We start from the raw sequence: 22290 nt of genomic DNA on the forward strand, positions 1-22290 counted from the left end.
AGGGGAGGCAGGTGGTGGCATGGACCCACTCTATAGTAGGGAAAGGCTGGAGTAGTCCAGGAGACTCAGTGCTACCTCAGTAACCCAGAAGGAAGCACTATACAAGGAGGCTTTGGGCACATCTGGTGTCTGGTGTGAGGTATAAATGGCCAAAATTTCTCCTCAAGAGGAAGAAGACAGACCCACAAGCACTATGCCAGAGATCAGGCCAACCTTCCAGCCAACAGGGAAAAGAGCCCTAAATGGCCTCCCTCAAAAGGATATCCAGTCAAGGAAGTGTACACCTGGTACCTGCTTCAGAGGAGGCCGTGAGCGGATGAAGTCCAGGATGAGCTCGTGAGCGTCCTTCTTCACTCTGGGAGGGATGTCCCCATCAACCTGCAAGGAGGAGAAAGGCCTTCAACTGCTGGTGTTAGGGTGACCAGGAGGGGCTCACACAGCTCCGGCTTCCCTCCTAGGGACTCTGTTCCCTGGACTCAGCTGCATCTCTAATAGGTGCACAGCAGATGCATGGGCCACATGCAACAGTGGCAGCAGCTTTCAAGGCCTAGTGAGCCCTAAACTCATCTGCCTGAACTTCCTGAACCTAAGATTCTTCAAGAAATGGGGCTGTAGGATCCATCTCAGGGACTGTCAGAAGGATGAAAGGAACTCCCTGAAAATTTTAAGCGTGATACCAGTGCACATAAGGCTATGCAAATGTGTGTTACAAGGGAAAATGTGGCTGGCTCTTAGGGCCCTCCTAATCCTCAAGAACCTTCTTCTCCTAACCCTAATTATTATCCTGTATTCTCAATATAACCAAGCACTCTTGGACCAGCTACATCTTCCTTATTCATATCTGCAGATGTGTATCAAACTTTGACCAAGCACAAGGAACAGGGTTGGTAACAGAGAGCAAAGGAAAAGGCCACTAGTGGATGGCAGCAGGGCAAGAACTCACAGATGGGAACAGGGCCAGGGTTGCTGGTGGAAGACAACAGAGCTGTGGCTCACCATGACCTTGCGCAGCTTGTAGTTCCTGGCACGGATATCCTGCATCAGCATCTCGAAGGGGGTGAGCTGGAACTCAGTGGGCAGTGGGTTAAACTCCTGCTCCTGCACCTTTTTCAGCTTTACCCCATGACGCAGCTCCCGCATGAGCTGGACCCACAGCCGGGCCTGACCCAGAAAAGAAAACAGCCTCAGCCCTGCCACCCATGGTTCTCCCAGCACACACCCCTCTGGGTGTATTGCGCTCTTCTCTGTCCCAGGTCAGGCGGGGACCATGTCTTACCCAGTCTGTGTGTCCCAGGTGGTCAAGCTCGGCCAGTGGCTTCTCTACCTGTGGCTCATCTTCCCCCAGCTTCTGCAGCATCTGGGACCACATGTCTAGTTAGTGTAGAAGTGGCAGAGGAGTGGACACAGCAGGATCCTAAAAATCCCATCCAGTAGGAGGCACATCCCTACCACTCAGCCAGCTAAAAAGGAGTCACAGAGGTACCTGGCCCTGGCTTTGGGCTTGGAAAGATCTGGGGAAACTATACTATACTATAGCCTTGAAATGGCACAGGGAACTTTTAATCTTCTCTAGTGGCTTTTCTTAAGCAGGTCTGGTGAGAGCCTAGTGTCCACATGGCACCACTCCCGTCGACCCACATGCCTCACAGAGGCACTGTCCTTCACAGGCAGTTGATTCAGAAGGGGAAGCACTCCCTGTTACCCTCCAGATTTCCATTCACCCAGCATTTCAGGACACCCTAGCCAGGCCATGAGCCCACCTTTTTCTCTTGGAGTGTTCATGGCTGCTTCTTTATGCATGGCCCATACTAGGTCACCAAGGATCCATCTCTTAGAAGCTGTGTATGCTTCCTTAGCTGCTGTTCTAAGTCTGGAGCCCAGCACACTGTGGCAAGTGTTAGTTAGTCCTCAAATATGGGTGGAATTGATGGTAGATAGATGACGGGATGAGCTAACCAGAAGATCCCAGGAGGCAGTCCAAATATGAAGTGCTAACATCATAATGAGGGGTCAGGAAAGATGCCAGAGACTCAGGCAACTGAGGATTTGGGGGAAGATGCTGGACTTGCAGCCATGATGGTTCTGGGTCTAGGTGGCAGCCTAAAGCTTCTGCTCTCACTAACTCCCTACAATAGAGAAGCATCTTCCCTTCAGCAGCTCTCACCCAATAAGGACATAACTAGTCACTCTAGCTTTCAGCCTGAGCTAATTGTCAAACTTCTTTAAGACACACTATTGTGTGGGACTCCTGAGGTAAAGGGCACAGAGGATGGCTCTCCTGTCCTACTTAACAATGGCTACACCTGACCCCTGCACACTTGCGTCTATCCAAAATTGCCAGCCCAGACTAGCCCAGGTGCATCTGTCCAGGACCCTGTATCCCCAGCACCCATATCCTGACTGTCTCTGGGATCAGTGGAATGGCAGGTAGAAGTGTGTGCTCCTGCTAAAGCTCCTTTGTCTGGGTAAGGAACTGATTTCAGCAACAGAACAGACCATGTTCAAAGAAGGACAAAAGCCCGAGGACCACCTGCCAGCCACAGGAAAGCACAGTCAGAAGAGTGTCTCTGAGATACCAGGGAGGAGCTGAAAGGGAAGGTAGGGACTTTGCACTGAATACTGGGAGCCAAGAGGAGAGCCTCCCAAGGTTGTCATGTGGTAGTTATAAGTGAAGATCAATGGGTTCAAGCCAGGTCCCAGATTCCATTACTCAAACATCCCTGAAAGCCTATGCAGGCTCCAAGGGGTCAGGATGCTAGCTATGAGCCTTCTATGGTACAGGAAGAGAGATGTGGCCCAGAAAAGAGCAGGTGGAATTAGAGACCAACACCAACTAACTAAAAAATAACTTCTGCTACCTGAGCAAGAGAGGATGGCTTGAACCTCACCTGACCTCTTCCAAGTTCCCCTTTCATCACCAGTGAAATACTGACTGGGACCTGGATGGCCTATGTCACAGGGAAAAAAAGGTTCTCTTTAAACAGCAGAAACTCCTCCAAGGAAGAATGGAAACAGTCCGGCTAGAGAGATGGCTCAGAGGTTAAGAGCACTGGATGGTCTTCCAGAGGTCCCAAGTTCAATCCCCAGCAACCACATGGTGGCTCACAACCATCTATAATGAGATCTGATGTCCTCTTCTGGGGTGCAAGCATATATGTAAGCACAGAACACTGTAGATATGATAAATAAATAAATCCTAAAAAAGAATGGATGCCAAACCCATGGGTAGGGGAAGTCAGGACAGCCTAGAGGAAATCCAGCTCAGGAGCCACTGTATCTTCTGACACTAGGATGAGGGACCCTGACTCTCAGAGAAAGCATCTGTTCATTTGTAAGATGGGAGACCACCAAAGAATGAAGTAGGAGTAGGACTGTGGCAAGCACAGTAACTGACCTACCCACCCCAAATCTCCAAGCCCATGGGCCTGGCCTGCCTGTGGTCCTGCAAGGGAAGAGGTGGCTTCTTTAGTATCACATTTTCAGAAGGAACTGGGCCTGAGAGAGGCTAGCCAGTAAGCACCCTCTTGCAGAGATGACCCGCAACAGGAGTGATGCAGTAGAAACAAAGGCTAGGAGCTACTCACTGATCGTTTTCTCTGAAAACTCGGTGAAAAGAAGGTATTAAGTTAAAAATGTATGAAACAATGCCCAGCATTGGGGGGGGGGGAGTTATGGGTATTCCTAAGAAAGTACAGTCGGCATCAAAGACCTTAACCCCCATGGACAACTGAGGGCCCCATTGCCTACCTACCCCCACCCCCACCCTTTTTACACCCCCACCTCCCTCACTCCACCCCACATCAGTTCTTCCAGTTGCAGCCCATATTTCACTCACCTCCTTGGCCTCCCTCACCCGGGCCAGGAAGGCACGAAGCTCCAGCGTCTCCACAAAAAGAGCTCGGCACACTGCCTGGTAGTGGGCCTGTGCACCATGGGGGTCGGTCAGGCGTAAAGCACACAGTCTCATGGCCTGAGCAAAGGTGCGCACAGCTCGTGGCCCGCCCTCAGCCTCCTCCTCCTCTTCTGGACCCCCATAGCCTTCATCTGCTGCCCCACAGCTGCTGTCCTCACAGTCGCTGTTAGCCATGAGGTCGATGAGCCTCTCCAGCTGCGGGCTGAGCTCTCGCTCCTCACTCTCATCTAACCCCCAGTCCAGGGCACGGTAGATAGCAAAGCCCAGTGACTGCACCATCTAAGGGATAGAAACATCATATGGTCACCAGAGAAGGCACTCCAAGCCACAAGGGCACTGGGGCCCACGACCAGCAGCACCCACCATCGTAAGTCAGACAGAGGTGCCAGACAGAATGACAGGCAAGGAGAAGAGCAGATCATAGCACTGCTTATAACAGTGATATAGAAACAGCTCCTCTTGGGGCTGGAGAGATGGCTCACCGGTTAAGAGCACTGGCTACTCTTATAGAGGATCTGGGTTCAATTCCCAGCAACCACATGGCAGCTCACAACTGCCTATAACTCAGTTCCAGGGGATCCAACACCCTCACACAGATATAGATGCAGGCAAAACTCCAACTAATGTACATCAAATAAAAAGAAATAAAAAAAGAAATACCGCCTCTTGCAGAGGGGATTCATGGCACGAACAAAACACGACCACTGTTAAAAAGATGTCCCCCTGGTATGTACCCATAGCGGGACACTATAGAATAGAAAACATATAAACACATGCACATGCCACACAGATGAGATGAAAAACCTTTATATAGTGTGGTCCCATTAAGATAACTCTAAGCAAGTTGAGCCCAGCAATAGAAAACAGTAGCTCCCTGAGCTGGGGCACAGTTGGGACAGGAAGGCTCATGATGCCCTTTATGTAAAAGGAAAGAATATGTCTTGACTCTGGTGCTGACTGCACAGTATGTATGTCCCCCCAATTAGGAAAAGGATAAATATAACTAAGCATTAGTCTCTTATGTAATAAACAGTATGGCTAAAATCAAAGGAGAAGCTGACTCAGTGAGTGACTGCTGCTGTGATGTTGCTTAACCACTGTAGCTTTGGGGGTTGGGTGTTTTCTTTTTCTTCATACTTCATATGAGAGTACTCTACCATTATGTCACACCCCAGCCCTAGAGTTTAATTCATAGATGTTCCCAAAGACCCATGTGTAGAAGTGTTAATCCCCAGCTTGCTTCCTTTGGGGATTGGTGGAACTTTTAAGATGTGGGCTTAGGCATGGGGCACACCTTTAACCCCAGCATTTGGGAGGCAGAGTCAGCAGATTTCTGTGTGTTCCAGGCCAGCCTGGGCTACACAGTGAGTTCCAGGCCAGGCTGGGCTACATAGTGAGACCCTGTCATAAATAAATAAATACATAGGTGGTGTTGAGTGGGAGGTCTCTGCTCACTGAAGGTATAGCCTGGGAGGAGCTATTGGAAACTGGTCTCCACCTTTTCTTCTCTTCACACCCAGCCAAGAGATAAGCAGACTTCTCCATGAAATCCTGCTGCAATGTGTAACCGTAGTCCCAAAGCATTAGGACTAAGTGGCCATGAACTGAAACTTCCAAAACTGTGAGCCAAAATAACTCTTGTCCCCTCTTCGGAGCTTGAACCAGAACCATGTGGCATGCTGAACACACACTCTACCACTAAGCCACACTCCCAGCTAAACCTCACCTTTCTGATTATCCCAGAAGTTTGTTACACTACAGCTGACTCACATCATTATAAGAACAGAATGGCATTTGTACTCACAAAGAAATTATGCCATGCTGAGCAAAGAGCTCACACCTTTATTCCTAGCACACGGGAGGTAGAGGAGCTATGTGAGTTTGAGGGCAGCTCAAGTTTTAGACCAGCCAGGGCTATACAGCTAGACCTTGTGTCAAAAAGAAAAATATTATACTTCCTTATATTTTGTTATTTATTTATTTGAATTTTGAGTCTCTCTACCTGTCTTATCCTAGCCTAGAACTCACTACGCAAACCACATTGGCCTAAACTCACAGAGATCCACCTACCTCTGCCTCCCAAGTGCTGGAATTAAAGGCGTGTGCCACCACCCCTGACTAAAAAACAAATTATGTGTATGAGTAGTCTATCCAAATACATGAATGCGTACCACCTATGTACCTAATGCACTCAGAAGTATAGAGGGAGTTACAGATAGTTGTGAGCTGCCATGTATGTTCTAGGCATTGTACCTGGGTCCTCTGAAAGAACAAGTCCTCTTAACCACTGGTCCAGTTTTCCAACACTATTTTTCTTCTATCCTCTCTCTCTCTGTTTGACTCCTTCTCCTTCCCTTCCCCTTCCTCTTTTCTTTTCCTCCTTTCTTCCTTCCTTCCTTCCTTCCTTCTTTCTTTCTTTTTTCTTTCTTTCTTCATTCTTGATTTTTGAGACAAGAGTTCTCTGTGTAGCCCTAGCTGTCCTGAAACTAGCCCTATAAACTGGGCTGGCCTTGAACTCACAGAGATCCACCTGACTCTGCCTCCCAAGTGCTAGGACTAAAGGTGTGCACCATCTCAACCTGGCATTTTTTCCCTACTAATTAATTTATTTTATTTTTATGTGTATCGACTGGTATTTTACCTGCAGGTACCTCAGTGCACCACACTCATGCAGTACCCTCAGAGACCAGAGATGGTGGTAGATGCCCTAGAACTGGTCGTTTGTGAGCAGCCATGCGGGTGAACCAGCTTTCTCAGGAAGAACAGCTGATGTTCTTAACTGATAAACCATCTCTTCAGGCTTTCTTTTTGCTTTTGTTTGTTGTTTGTTTTTTGAGGTAGTCTCTCATAAAGCTTACTCCTGATCCTCCTACCTTCACTTCCTCAGGCTGGAATTACAGGCCTATGCCCAGCTAGTTGTTATTTGAGACAGGGTATCTACATAGCTCTACCTGGCCTCAAACTCATGAGTGTTGGGATTACAGGCATGCTCCACCATGCCATACTCAGCCTCAGATCTTTTTAAAGGAATGCAGCTTCTCTATGTATATACATTCAATCTGACCAAAGTGGGGAGAAAACACTCCAGATCTGATGGAGCATGAAGGCGCTGAGGGCACAGGGTTAGATCCTGGGGACTGGCGGAACTCACTGCTCTCGGTTCTTCAGTTGACGATACTTCCTGAAAGTTTCCGAAACACTTACTTTGAGACGGGGTCTTGCTATATAGCCTTGGCTGGCCTCAAGGTTTTAAGCTTCCTGTCTTAGCTTCCCAAAAGATTATAGGCATGTGCACCCTGCCTGGTAATAACTCTTTATATTTTTTTCATCTTATTTCTATTTTGTGTATATGGGTGTTTTGGCTGCATGTAAGTCTGCGCATCACATGCAAGCAGTGCCTATGCAAGCAGGGTCTCCTGAGACTGCAGTTACAGACACTGTAAGCTGCCATATGGGTGCTGAGAATCAAACCCAGATCTGGAAAAGCAGCCAGTTCTCTTAATTGATGAGCCATCTCTCCAGCCTTGGTAATTCTTTTTTAAAAAGTACATTAAGCATCTTTGAGGTCTTTCTGTAGAGCCTTCTTAGCTCAGCATTTCTCCATTTCACTTGGCAAGCAGCCCTATCTTCCAGCCTACCATCAATGACCTGGAGACACTGGCTCTGTGGAGTGCACTGGAGGATGCTGCTCCATGTTCACCCACAGATACTGCCTGCACCTTGATTCTCTGTGCCCATGTGACACCCTGCCTTTCCAGTTAGGTTTAATCAAATAGGGAACACTGCAACAGGCTGCCAGCACAGCTGAATATATAGATAAATTAACAGTATCCCTAATTTGTATAGTATTTGCTTTTATGTTGCAAAGCACTTTCATAAATTTGGATGAGGTGGCACAGACCTGTGATCCCAGCATTTGAGAGGCTGAGGCAAGAAAACCCTAACCTTGAGGACATCCTGGTCTATACAATGAAAACGTATCTAGGGTCTGGAGAGATGGCTCAGTAGTTAAAAGCTGGCTGTTCTTCCAGAGGTCCTGAGTTCAATTCCCAGCAATCACATGGTGGTTCACAATCATCTATACTGAGAGCAGATGCCCTCTTCTGGAATAAAGGAGCATATGCCATTAGCACTCATATGTAAATTAATAAAAACAAAATCAAAAAGAAAGGAAGGAAGGAAGTCTCAAAACAAATAACTATAAATATAAGGCTTACAAGAGGGACTTGGTGACACAGCTTGTTAGTCCCAGCTACTCAGAATGGGGAGGCAGGAAGAGTTTAAGACCTGCCTGAACTACAAAGTCTGAGGCCAGCCTGGGAAATTTAGTGAAATCCCATCTCAAAATAAAAAGATAAACTGAGGCTGCAGATATTGCCTAGTATGTGCAAGACCTGAGGATCAATCTCCAATAATACTGAATGAACAGAACAGTTTTCATATTTCCCTTCTTTAAACAGACTATCTGCAGCTGGAGAGATGGGTTCTGTGATTAAGAGCATTGGGTGCTCTTCCAGAGGACCTGGGTTCAATTGCCAGTGCCTGCATGGTGGCTTACAACTTTCCATAACTGCAGTTACAGAGGATCTAACACCCTCTTATGACCTCCCCAGGGACCAGGCGCGAATGTAGTGCACAGACATACATGCAAGTAAAATAAATAAATCTTGTATAAAAATATTTGTTAAGGAGAAAGAAAAGATGATCAAAGGCACATACAAAAATAACAGCTCTACTATGTAGACACTATGCTAAGCCTATGCAAAACTCACCCTATTTAACCTCAACAACCAACAGGCATCGGTGGCACATGCCTTTAATCCCAGCACTCGGGAGACAAAGGCAGGCAGATCTTTGTGAGTTTGAGGTCAGCCTGGTCTTAAGTGCTAGTTCCAGGCTGGCTCCAAAACAATACAGAGAAACTCTGTCTTGAAAACCAAAAAAAAAAAAAAAAAAAAAAAAAAAAAAACCCACAAAACACCTCAACAACCCACTGACACAACCTCCCATTTCCTATACAGAGGGATAGAGGAACCGGGTAGTGGTGCACACCTTTATTCCCAGCACTCAGGAGGCAGAGGCAGGCTAATCTCTGTGAGTTCAAGGTCAGTCTGGTGTACAGAGTGAGTTCCAGGGCAGCCAGGACTGTTATACAGAGAAACCCTGACTGCAAAACAAAACAAAACAAATCAAGAGGGACAGAGGCATAGAGATGTTAGGTCACTGCATCACAGCTAGAAACTGGCCAAGCTAGGCCTTGGAGTTGGGTCTGTTTGTGCTAAGCTAAGCTTTAGTTTTCTGTTGCATTGCTAGGGTGAGAGAACACTGCAGTAACAGACAGAGCCATAGCCTCCTCAGGAGACTGTCAACTCTCTGGTACTACCTTGCCCCAGTGGTCTCTACACCCATGTCTGGCTAACAAGGTAATACAGGAAACCTGCGCCTGAGGAGGCGGAGCAACAGCAGGCCAACGCCAGGGTCAGGCAAGAGATAAGGTCTCTGGGTCCTACAGGGACATCTTCCCCAGGGTCTGGGGAAGGTAACACTTGATTCAAGAATACTGGTAGGGATAAAGTCACAATGGGGCTTCCCTCATCCTAGTTTTATCTCAACTTAAAGCAGTTTAAAGTCATAGACTGTTTCCAAGGCACACCCATGAATGCAGAGTAAGAGGGCATGGCACTAACGTCAAGTGGCTGGTCATGCTTGACAGGTAGCAAAAGCAGGGCTTTGGCCAGCAGCCAGATGGAGTGTCCTGGGAAATTAGGGACTCCAGAGACTATCTCAGGACCATTCTTCAGTATGACAATAAAAAGGGAAAGCTAGTAAGGTCAGAGGACAGAAACGTGGACAGGTCACACAGTAAATTCATCTGCTGCAGAGGAAGATCCCCGGTAAGAGCAAGGTGGTACATGATCTCTAGTGTGCTTCATAGCTCTGTGATGCTCAGTTGTATGTCAGGGTCTCCAATGGAAACCACATGACTCCATGAAGGAAGACAGACTGAGAAGCGAGTAGGAAGCCCTCCTACCCATCCCAGTGCACATTGCAGAGAGGTAACTCAATCCATCCAGGCCACTCTCTTTTTCCCAAGTGCTGGCCTACACTAGTAACAAGAGGGAGGAAGGGTTAACTCCAGCCAAGCCTCTTATCTGATGGCTTCTTTGGTAAAAAGCTTTTCTGTGTCCCAACTCACTGGAAACTTTCTCTGGAACACAAAGAATTCTTTCCATTAGGAGAAGCCTGGGCAGCTGGCCAGTCTCAGGACCTCCAACCTGCAAGTTTAAGCATGGCCATCAGCCTGGAATCTGACTGCAATTAGAGGGGCTGCATAGGCAGTTCATGAAACCCAAGTAGCCAGAATGAAGCTTAGATTTTCAGCAGCTCCCCTCACCCTATTTCCTGGGGATGGAGCTTTCAGGGCCTCTGAGAACAGTTCATATGAGACTACTTCATTCAAAGCTTTTACAAGTATTTTTATGGTGTGTAATACTAGGCATCCTTTAAGTGGTAGTTAACAGTTTCACCTCTGTGAACTCTGGACAAGACTCAACTGACCTTCCAGGCCAGCAGATCTGGACTCAAAGGAATAAACTATTTAGGATACTATACAGCTGTGAATACAATATTAGCAGCCATACAACAATGCAGATTTCTTGGAAATACAGTTGTTCTTCCCCCAATTTCCAGCTACCTTATATTATTGCATGTGGAAATACATAGAAATGGGTTAATAATTAAGACAGAGCTAGCCGATAAGAAACTAGTACCTGGCCAACAGAATTATATCAAATACAGAGTCTCGGTGTGTTAATTGGGGCTGGCGAGGCAGCAGGACAAGACCAGCAGCGGGTGGAAAAACATTACTCCTTACACACAAAACCATGTAAAACACCATGACCATAAGCGACTGAAGAAAAGATTTATTTCAGTTTACAACTCTCAGGATGGGTTGTAACCCATCCCTGAAGGAAGGAACTCAAGGCAGGAACCTAGAAGCAGGAACTGAAGCTCCTCATGGCTTGCTCAGCCTGCTTTCTTACCATCCAGGGCCACCTGTCTAGGGATGGCATCACCCACAATGGGCTGCACCAATAAACCCCCACCAATCAGGAACCAAGTAAATGTCTCACAAACTTGCCTATAGACAAATCTTATGGAGTCATTTTCTCAAATTGAAGTTCCCTCCTCTCAGATGACTCTAGCTTGGGTCAAGCTGACAAAAAACTAACCAGCACAACAGATACATTTTATTATATATCAGGTAATCTAAAATTGCTTTTCAATACCTGGGCTTCTGAGCTGTCTGGCGGCACCACCATGGTTGTAGGTTCTGTAAGAGAAAATAGTCAAGATTACGTTGGAAGCCCCAAGACCCCACCAGACAATTCTGCTCATCCCTTCTCCCTCCCTAAAACACACAACACATCCTAAAGGAACACCAGAAAGCTTACAACAGGTTGAGAAACCTGGCCCCATGATCAGAACCCCAAGGCCCAGCCTAAGGTAGCTATGAGCAGGATTCAGGCTACAGAGCACAAGTGATGTGGACCCTGCTCCCAGACAGCTGTCCATCCCCTGGTCCAAAACAACAGCTCAGAAGAGAAAGCCGGGGATGAAGGACAGTCAGCAGAACTGTGGGTATGTCCAGGTTCTGAAAGAGGAGCTTCTCAGGTGTCACTACAGGGAAGACCCATCAACTGAAATGGGTATACCACTTTCCTACAACTGAGGTCCTGTGAACCAGAACACAGCAAGAAGATAAGAAACCCAGGCCCAATGGGTAAATAAATCCATTTCTGAGGCAGCCCCTTGGTTTGGGTTTTTCCAACAGCACTTCTCAAAGAAGGAGTCCTGGGTTGACGGGCAGGCGGAAGCTGGACTCTGCATTTTACTTACTAAACACATCACTAGTAAACACCAAGAAATGAGTCAGCATTTTCAAGGGCTTACTCATGTGGCTCAGATACATCCCAAGAGGTTGATAGCTCCTGCACCCATTTCACAGATGAGAAGCTAAAAGCAAAGGGTGAAGGCTGACTTCAAGGCATCATAGATAGTGAGTGGTAGTGGCTCAATGAGGCAGGCCAGAGATTTTAGAATCTGTGCTACCAGCAACTCTCCACTTTCAACTGTCCCACTTCCCCAGGCATCCTTTAATCATGTATAAGGGTAGACCCATGCAATGATATGAGCTACAGTTTCTTCAGGATCTAGGATGAAGTGAGACAAAAAAAAAAAAAAAAAAAAAAAAAACCCAAAAACAAAAATAAAAAACCACCACAAAATTGCCTGCTAGGTAAACCTGCTAACTCCACAAATATGTTCAAATTGCATTAAGAACCAGGAAGACTGCCAAAGATAGAGACTGTGAGATCCATTAAAATAATGGAAAACAAGCCATTTTCCAACATCAGTGAGGCAATAAAGAAGTGAGTTCAAAAAGCATGCTGTCAGAAGGTTTGTGATCCTAGGGACTATCCCCAGCCCACTTTGGATGTTTAACAAAACTTTGCAGCTGTGGCTGGATTCAGACACTAAAAAGATGAAGACAATTTGAGCAAGAATAAGGGTACTTCCTGGAAAAGGCCAGTGCTCTGAGTCAGGAAGTCATGAAGGCAGGGCAGGCTGGTGGACGGACAGTGAGCCAGTTCTGAACATTCAGCCATTCCTGGTCTTCAGCTCTGAGCAGCTTTTCTAGTCAGATTTTTTTTGGGGGGAGGGGGGCAGGAGCTGGAGACAGGATGTAGCTTTGGAAGCTGTCCTGAAACTCACACTGTAGACCAGGCTGGCCTCTAACTCACAGAGATCCACCTGCCTCTGCCTCCCAAGTGCTGGGATTAAAGGTGTGCGCCACCACTGCCTGGCTTTCTGGACGGGATTTTTAAAAGACAATGTCTCATGTACCCTAGGCTAGCCTTGAAAGTCACTATGTAGCTGAGAATGACCTCTTGCTTCCATCTCCCCAGTACCAGGGTTGCAGGTGTGTGCAAACACACCCAGCTCATGTGGTAGAGCCTGAACCCAGGGCCTGCTTGCTACATAAGTACTATACCAATTGAGCTATGATCCTAGCCCATGAGAATATTTTTAAAGCCTTAATAGTCAATGTTAACAAGAGATGTGCCAGAATTGTTTATGGATATAATGATGCTTCAAGTTGAAAAGATTAAGGGAGTTTTTGAGATAAAATATTATTGTCTAGATCAGAGTCATTGTAATCCTCCTGCCTTGGCTTCTTGAGTGCTAGGATTACAGGTACCGCTATGCCAGGGGAGCCTTGGGTTTTAATGAGCAAGCTCTGGCTCTGTGAGAGTCTGTGATGACAGTGACCACCACACAGCCAGAGGCCAGGCCCAGAGATAACACAAAGCTAACAAAGGTTAGTGGTAGCTTCAATACTGCTGAGTGCTGAGACTAGAAGTGTGCACCATGACACCCAGCTTCCAAGATGTCTTCTCTACATATGAAGAATTTCACTTGAAATCACGCAGATGATGAATGAATGATGGAGCTGGGCCAAGGAGTTCCCATTATGTCTGAAATGCTATGCCGAGGTGGGGCTGGAAGTGGGGTATCAAGTTTCTGTCAACATCATTTCTGCTAAGGACTCAGACTCAGCTTAGTGCTCATTTCCCCCAAAAGGGCATCCTCACCCTGAGAGGAGCACAGCCATCTCAGATTCTTTGGTTAAAACAGCAAACAAGGAGAAATCAAGGGGCTAGGGAGTGTCCCTGGAAATAATCCTATGTCATGGAAGTAAGACATATACATTGGAGAGCTGCCTGTGACTTTTGCAGCCCCAGCCCTCCTCCAGAGCGAGCTTCCAGGGAGGGTGCACTGCCACCAATAGTGGTAGGAGGAGCTTGGCAGCTGGAGCCACCATTTGCCTCCAGGGAGTCAGCTGTCCTCCAAGAGACTGAAGTCAGGTTCTGACCAGTCCACAGTTATGGGGCAAGTGTCTGACATCACCTTGCCACCCACAGGACAGAAATGGCACCTTCCTGCCTAACTTATGGTATCACCTCAAGGAAGAAGTGAGGTAACAGATACAGAGGCACTTCCTAAGGTGCAATACTGGATGGATGGGCCCAGTCATGCAGTGGTACAGTGGAACAGAAGGACCAGCTGACTCTACATGATATAACCCCTCTTCACTCAGCTAAAGGGGACTTTAAACATCTTAGGAAGGCTTTGTCCTACACAAGACATTCCCCACTGCTAGTCTAGACTTCTGAGAATATTTTGAGAGTGAATGAAAGCTAAAGAGCAGAGCCTTTTTTAAGTTCAAAAGATGTCCTGTCTTTCATCTCAGGCATAGTGCTCAGAAGTCCCTATATGGCCAAAGCACATAGTTGAGGGGCATGTGCAATGAAGACACGGCATACACAGTTCCTGGTGAACAAGGAAACTGGCCTCAACCCTCACAAGGCAACCTGCCAAGTTCAGCAAAGTTATACACTCTCTCGCCTCCTGATTTAGCAGGTCAGCCTTTAGAAGGCACACCCATGCATCACAAACTTACAAGAACACTCACTGATGAATGTATTCTACACCAAAAATGCATACGTACCCACTAAAGACAGACACACAGGGCATCCACACCCAGGGCATTACTTGTCACTAAAAAGAACAAGGTGGTCAGGAAGGGTGGAAAGAAAAGAAATTTACTTGAAACCAGAACTGGGAGGCTGAGGCAGTAAGATTCCAAGCTTAAGGTCAACTTGGATAACACAGAAAGACCCTGCTTCAAACAAACAATCCAATAAGATGTCTTTTGTGTGCTGAGATGATCCAAAGCCCCCACTCAGGGAAAATTAAAAAAAAAAAAAAAAGAGCAGCCAAATTTAGGAGGAAGTACACATGCCTTGAGTGCTGGCATGTGCCGGAAAACCTCACATTCTTGGCAGCCTGAGTGGAGGGAAAGGCATCCAGGCAGTGACACAGGGCTCCTTCAAGGTCTTCCCTTTAAACTTTCAGAATTTTAGTATTGGCAGCTTTTATAGAAGACTCATTCCATTACCAGCACTCACAAGACAGCTCATGACCATATGTAACTCCAGTACCAGGGGATTCAATGCTATCTTCTGGCTTCCATGGGCATCAGGCATGTACACGTACACACAGTCAGGGAAACGCTCATACATATAAAATTAAATTTAAAAAGAAACTTTCTGATTTTGAAATATGTGAATTTGCTAAACTCAAGAAATAAACTTGGAAAAGTGAAAATACAGCACCTACTTATCTCCTAGGTCAGGGTGCACCCTCCAGCCAAGAGACTGTGGGGTCAAAGGTCATTTGACTAAGTGGTAGCACTTCCCTCCCACAAAAGTGATATCACTCACCATAGAGGTTTTGTCAGATTGAGTGAAAACACACCCAGTGACTGGCATTTAGTAAGTAAGCCACACATACAGGTGGGCGGCTTCCATTGTCAAGAAATGAACTGAAAAACCGAGTTGTGACCCAGGTCACAAGCATCAGGCTTGGAAACTGGTGAAAGCCAAGAGAGAGAACCACCCACAGGAAGGCACAGAGTCGGAGTCCTGTGCTTGTTTAATAAACAGAGTTCTGTAGGGCAAAGGGATACAGGTGTGTCCTTCCTCTTCCACAGATGGGTGGTGGCTCATCCTGGACTGAGTGGGAGCAGCATACACACACACACACACACACACACACACACCATTCCCAGTAAGTGTCTTCCTACAGCAGGAATCTAGTCCTCTAGTGGCAGATCTGGAGGTGACCCATATCAGTAGTGCTAATATCACAAAATGAATTAGCAGTGCTAATGTCAGACCCATATCATGATGCTGAGGCCTGCCTTGAGCATTCATGACTCTCTAACAATGAGCAAACCTTGGGGACTGTGAGGGTGGGGCATGCAACAACAAACAGTAAAAAACAATGGGCAGGCCTGACTTCCTGACTTGACGCTCCTGATACATTTCCATACTAACCTCTGGTGACACATCTGGGCACATCACCAAGACCTCACCACTGGTCCCAGAAGGAAGGCAGAGCATGTGCCTAGACCCTGGTAACATATCTGGGCACATGGTCAAGACCTCACCACTGGTCCTAGCAGGAAGATAGAATATGCAACTGACAAAATTAGATTCTGCAAGATGGCTCAGTAGGTAAAGTGCTTGTTTCGCAAGCCTACTGACCTGAGTTCCATCCCCAAAAGCAAAGTGGAAGGAAGAATCTGAACCTTGAAAGTTATTCTCATGTGTCAAACATGTGCATGCTCATACTCATAGATGTCTCTCTATCACACACACACACACACACACACACAAGTAATAAATGTTAAATAAAATAAAACATGATAAACATAATGTGTTGGAAAGAGGGAGTCGGTATTTCTTTGGGGTGGGACATTGGTGAAATGGCTCAGTGGGTAAGGGCACTTTTCACCAAGCCTGACAACCTGAGTTCAATTCTCAGGGTCGGTATAGTGGAAGGAGAGAACTGGCTCCAGCTAGTTGTCCTCTGACTTCCATATGTATGCCATATGGAGTGTGCCTCCACATACACACACAAGTAAATTAAGAAATATATATATTTAAAGATTTATTTATTTTTTACTTCATGTATATGAGTGTTTGGTCTGCATATATGTAAACTCTCCACATGCATCCCCATAGAGATCAGGAGAGGACATCAGATCATTTGTAACTGGTTACAGACCGCTGTGAGCTAGAGGCCAACTTCCTGTGAAGAATCAGTTAAGGAGCAGAGCAGAAACCCAAGCACATCTGTTTAAATGGTCTATATTCTGGGACCAGAACTCCCAGTATGAAGGGCGGAGAGGTCCTTGGCTGTGCCCCCCACCTTTAACACACCTGTGCTGTGTCAGACACCAGGTTGGCAACAGATGAGTATGGAAAAAATCTGGGGTCTTGACCATGGCAGCAAGGTTGGGGCTGCAGCCCTACTACCACCTGAACCATGCAAGTAACACAGGGACCCCACCGGCTGCTTAAGATGTAAGGCTATCTCCTTCTAGAAGCACAATGAAAAGCATGTAAACAAAGGTGTGGGCTAGTGTGGGCTAGTAGCCTGACTTCATGTATCTTGAACTTTTCTGGGACAGCCAAACTTAGACACAGGTGGTATCAAAGGGGAAAATACACTTGAAAAACTACCTTCTTGCAAGGCCTAATTCAGAGATGAAACTAAACTGGAAAAGCTGTACATACACATACCCAGCTCACAGACACACCCAGCGCACACCCACACCCAGAGTGGCCAGGCATCCTGCCACAACCCCGAAGCATTAAGTCCTGACTTCCCCTTTTCTGAGTGGGAGGGCTCAGGGATAGGGCACTGGCCATCAAGACCCACACAGGGAGTCTTTTTCAGGACTGCATTCCTCGGGCTGCAACCCACATTTGTGCCAAGGGTTCATTTGCAATGGACCCTGGATACTGCATCCCAAGCTGAATCTGACCAAGGAACACAAAGGTGTGGCACATGGACACCTGCTGCTGTGGCACAGGCCTGAGCTCCCCTTTGGTGGTGTGCTGTAAGGCTATAGAAACACAAACACTAGCTCTGAAGCAGGTGCATGTCATGCTCATCTCACTGACTTTGGACAGCTGCTTCTCGTCTATGACCTTCAGTTTCTTCATGTGCAATGTGGGGATCTCAACAAGATGCTCTACAGGAAAAGTAAGCCCAACACTTGTGCATTGCCCTGTGGGCACCTCTCAACAGGCTCCAATCACCCATTCAAGGTAGCCTGGTATTGGCCCCACCATACCTTAGCTGAGTGACCTTCACAGGGCACAAGGCTCTGGGGTGCCTTACAGTAATGAGATGGGCAACACAGCAATGACAGGGATTCAAGAAGCCACAGGCAGGGACCATGTGAAAGGACCTGGCTCAATAAACATGTTTCAACCACAAATATTCTGGTATCCCAGAGACTCTGCAGGGACAAATTCCCTCCCCTGCAATGGAATGTCTCCTTCTTACTCCCCCTCCCCCGAGGCAGGGTTTCTCTGTATAGCTTTGGAGCCTGTCCTGGGACTCCCTCTATAGACCAGGCTGGCCTCGAACTCACAGAGATCCACCTGCCTCTGCCTCCTGAGTGCTGGTATTAAAGGCATTCACCATTACCACCATCACCTTCTTACTCTTTTTTGGGTCCCCTCAGGGTGACTGGGAGCACTGTCCTTAGACAGGGCTACATGCAATACTAAACTGTTTAAGAAGAAAAGTCAGCTGAATAGGCAGCCCTGGTCACTGATGAAGCTCAAGGGCTTTAATGCCAACAGCCAAGCTATGGCTTCTCAACTCCAGAGGTCCAATGACATCTATAGCTCAAAATGGGAGCATAAGGCTGAGAGACAGACAAGTGAGCACCCAGTCTACATATGCAGTTACCATAACAAGCTACCCAGGCAAGATGGAAGGAGAGAACCCTGGCTGTGCTTCCTGAACATTCTCTTTCACTAGCCCACACTGCCTCATTTCAACATATCCCCACCACTGCCCTATGAAATGAAAGGGCCTACTCTTTAGCATTGTTGGGCAACAAGAGCAAAAATATACATAATGATGGTGGCACAGGCCTTTAATCCCAGCACCCGGGAGGCAGAGGCAGGTGGATCTCTGTAAGTTTGAGACCATCCTGGTCTACAGAGTAAGTTTCAGGACAGCCAGGGCTACACAAAGAAACCCTGTCTTGAAAGAAAAGAAGAAAGGAAGGAAGGAAAGAAGGAAGGAAGGAAGGAAAAGAAAAAAATCAAGAGTGAAAATAAGATTGTAGTTCCATGAAAACCAGTGCTAGTTCCAGTCTGTATAGAAGCTGAAGACTACAACACATGCAGGGTTGGGAAGGCCTCATATCCATGCAGGATAAACTGGAATGGGAAGCTGCTCACAGAAACTCAACACTGAGATCCAGGAACTTTTCAAGGGTCAGTGGGCCTCAGACCTGCAAGCAGAAAAGGATGGGTAGGAGGAGTATGGAGCTCAGAGGCACCCCAAATGCAAGAGCAAGGTTGGGACCACCTGGTAAGTCTTACCAAACATTACTAAGGGCAGGTATGGAGATGTAGCTCAGCTGGTAGAATGCTTGCCTAACATGAACATGGGTTCCATCTCCAACACTGTATAAACCAGGCGAGAGTACACATTTATGACCCCATCCCTTGGGAGGTGGTAACAAAAATTCAAGGCCAACCTCAGTTACCGTCTTAGACTTTCTATTTCTGTGATAAACCACCATAGTCAAAAGCAACTTGGGGAGTTCCATATTGTAGTCCACCACTGAGGGAAATCAGGGCAGGAACTCAAGGCAGGAATTCAAGGCAGGAACCCAGAGGTAGAATCTGATGCAGAGGCCATGGAGGGATGCCGTTTCCTGGCTAGCTTGCTCCCCAAGGCTCACTCAGCTTGTTTCCTTTTTTTCTTTCTTTCTTTTCTTTTTTTCTTTTTCTTCTTTCTTGAGACAGGGTTTCTCTGTGTAGCTTTGGAGCCTGTCCTGGAACTGGCTCTGTAGACCAGGCTGGCCTCAAACTCACAGAGATCTGCCTGCCTCTCCTCTGCCTCCTGAGTGTTGGGATTAAAGGTGTGTACCACCACCCTGCTCAGCTTGCTTTCTTATATACCCCAGGACCACCTGCCACGGGTTGGCACCACCCACAAGGTGCTCAACCCTTCTATATCAATCACTCATTAAGAAAATGCCCCACAGACCAATTTGGTGGAGCAGTTTTTCTTCCCAGATGACTCTACCTTGTGTCAAGTTGACACAGAACTAACCAGCCCAGTTACACAGTGAAGTCAGGGACAGGCTGGCATATGTGAGAGACACATACGCCCACAAAATAAACAAACAAATAAAAACCCTGAAAACAGAGAAGTGTATGTACACAAGCATGAAAAGAGGGCAGGTAGATAAAGGGAGAAGAGACAACATAACCATTCACCCCACTTAACCTCCCAGGTCCAGCCTCCACCTATCTACATGGGTTTCCTGCGGGAGAGAGGACTAACCAGCAGATTCAGGCTGGTGGGCCTGGAAGCTGCAGACTCCACCAGGCTGATAGCTAAACCCCACTTACGAAGTGGTCATGCTCCCAAATAAACTACCTTGGAGCTTGAGATAGACAAAGGTCACTGAAAACACTGTGGGTCCCTGATCACTAACCAAACTCCACTTAAGGAATCAGCTTTGTCTCAGGAAACAATCACCTGATAGTTTCTTTTCTAGGCTTTAAAAACAACAAAAACAAAAACAACAACAACAACAAACCCACTCTGTCCTAGCAGGGTAGTGGGAGTGCGTGCCTTTAATCCCAGCACTCTGGAGGCAGAGGCAGGTGGATCTCTGTGAGTTCAAGGCCAGCCTGGTCTACAAAGCAAGTTCCAGGATAGCCAGAGCTATACAGAGAAATCCTGTCTCAAAACATCCAAAATTAAAAAAAAAAAAAAAATCACTCTACTGTTCTTTCAGAAGTCCTGAGTCTAATTCCCAACACCCATGCCAGGCAGAGAACAACCCCTGTAACTCTGGCTCCAGGGGGCTTCCAACACCTCTGGATTCTGCAGACAAATCCTGAATTCAGGTATGCACACATACAATTAAAAATGACAAAAATAAATATTAATTAAAAAAACAAGTCAGGTGTTGTGGCAATTTTAGCACTTGAGAGACTGGGGCTAGAGGGTCTTGAGTTCCAAGAACCTGTCTCAGGTGTGTACACCACACACACACACACACACACACACACACACACACACACACACACACTTACTTCTAGGGTGACTAAGAAGTCTCCTATGAAGAACTGAAATTGGATCCATGTAACACCCATCTAAAAGCTGAGCTTAGCGGCAGGGGCCTATAACCCCAGTTGCTGGGGACATATACCAGATGGCAGCAAGTCTAGTCAAAATAGTGAGCTCCAGGGTTAGTGAGAGACTCTGTCTCAAAAAATTAAGTAGAGAATAAGACCTGCATGGCTTAGAGATTGACCTAACTGGGTGACAACATCCAATGGACCCAACATCCAATTCAGCAGATTAAGAAACTTTACTGGCATCAAAAACAAACTCAAATACTCACAATAATGTATGAGCATTTTTTTCTGACAGCTACTTCAGAAAAAAAACTACACAGATCCTTTAGGGAATTCACTGTCACTCAAGTCCTCCAGAAAAATGCTGGGCTGGCTACTTCCAGGGGGGTGACTACCTTGAAGTTTCAGTTGATTTATGAAGCTCAGACATTGTTCTTGTAAATACAGTACCCACCCACCCCCAAACAGGGTTTCTCTGGGTAATAGTTCTGGCTGTAGACCAGGTTGGCCTCAAACTCACAGAGATCCACCTGCCTCTGCTTCAGATAGTGCTGGGATTAAAGGCATTCACCACAGCTGCCCAGTTTCACATTTATCTTAATCCCTAAAGAGTCAATGAGCTCCAGTAGTCCCAGCATCATGGGGTTGAGTGGGACAATCACTTGACCTCAATAGTTCAATATCAGCTTCAACAACAAAGCAAGATCCTATGGGGGGGGGGGAAGCAAGTCATAAACCTCATTCACCTTCATGAGGTTTATTAACCAACCAACACTAAAGATATGCTGAATAGAAAGTGAAATTGGATCCCTTGGTGCTAGGGTTCCTCTCCCCAAAGGTCAACATGGAGTGCCTGCCCTGAACTTTGACCCAGCAGAAAGTGCTACCAGTCTGAGAACAATAAGGCAATACAGACACAACTCTGGGGGGGTGGTTGGAGAACAGGCTACAACTGTCCTATTTGATGGTCTGAAGAGATCCAACAGGGAGCTCAGCTTGGTTTGTTCACAGTGCAGCCCACCACTATGACAGCATGCCACCTACAACCTGAAGTCTCAGCTTCCTTGTCTTTAACTTCACAGGGCCAGGCAGAGCAGGCTCCCTGCTGTCTTGTCTTGTTCTGTGGTGCTGGGAGCCAGATCCTGGGTTATATTCTCTTAAGTAAGTAGTAGAATAAGTCCAGGAATAGTCTTGTGAGGGAGATAGGGCTGCAGAAGTAAAGCTCCATGCATTTGCAGGCTGCAGGAGCCCCAGGTCAAAGCAGTGGGTGGCTGGTGCACCTGTCCCTTCAGGCCAGCCTTGGCAAGGTGAAGTAATCCAGAGTGTGAGCACCAATTTAGACTATTTATGCTACTTTCTGAGCAAATGTGGCCAAGGTTAAACCTCAGCCTACCTGGGTGCTGTGCTTCTTATTTCCCTGTGAAATATATCAGTGTTTTTGTACAAAATTTAACAACTTGCAAGTGTTAGGCAGGGGTGTGGAGGGAGGAAGGAACTGGGTATAAGCTGAGAAGGCCTGAGAAAGCAATGATGGCTCCTGTGTGTGCACAATGGGCT

General features: G+C 46.8%; 1 protein-coding gene across 2 annotated transcripts in view; it reads right to left on the reverse strand.

Annotated features, from left to right (window-relative positions):
* Spire2 (spire type actin nucleation factor 2) overlaps window positions 1-22290 on the reverse strand; it is a 34716-nt gene that overhangs the window by 11057 nt on the left and 1369 nt on the right. For both annotated transcript variants that reach the window (XM_051201411.1, XM_051201412.1), the window contains exons 2-6: window positions 11203-11246; window positions 3836-4192; window positions 1277-1357; window positions 997-1161; window positions 292-378 (exon numbers count right to left, since the gene is read on the reverse strand). In XM_051201411.1, coding sequence (XP_051057368.1) covers window positions 292-378; window positions 997-1161; window positions 1277-1357; window positions 3836-4192; window positions 11203-11246 — 734 coding nt within the window. The remainder of the gene's footprint in view (window positions 1-291; window positions 379-996; window positions 1162-1276; window positions 1358-3835; window positions 4193-11202; window positions 11247-22290) is intronic.

Source organism: Phodopus roborovskii, unplaced genomic scaffold (genome assembly GCF_943737965.1).
Source record: "Phodopus roborovskii unplaced genomic scaffold, PHOROB, whole genome shotgun sequence".
In the NCBI taxonomy this organism is placed as follows: domain Eukaryota; kingdom Metazoa; phylum Chordata; class Mammalia; order Rodentia; family Cricetidae; genus Phodopus; species Phodopus roborovskii.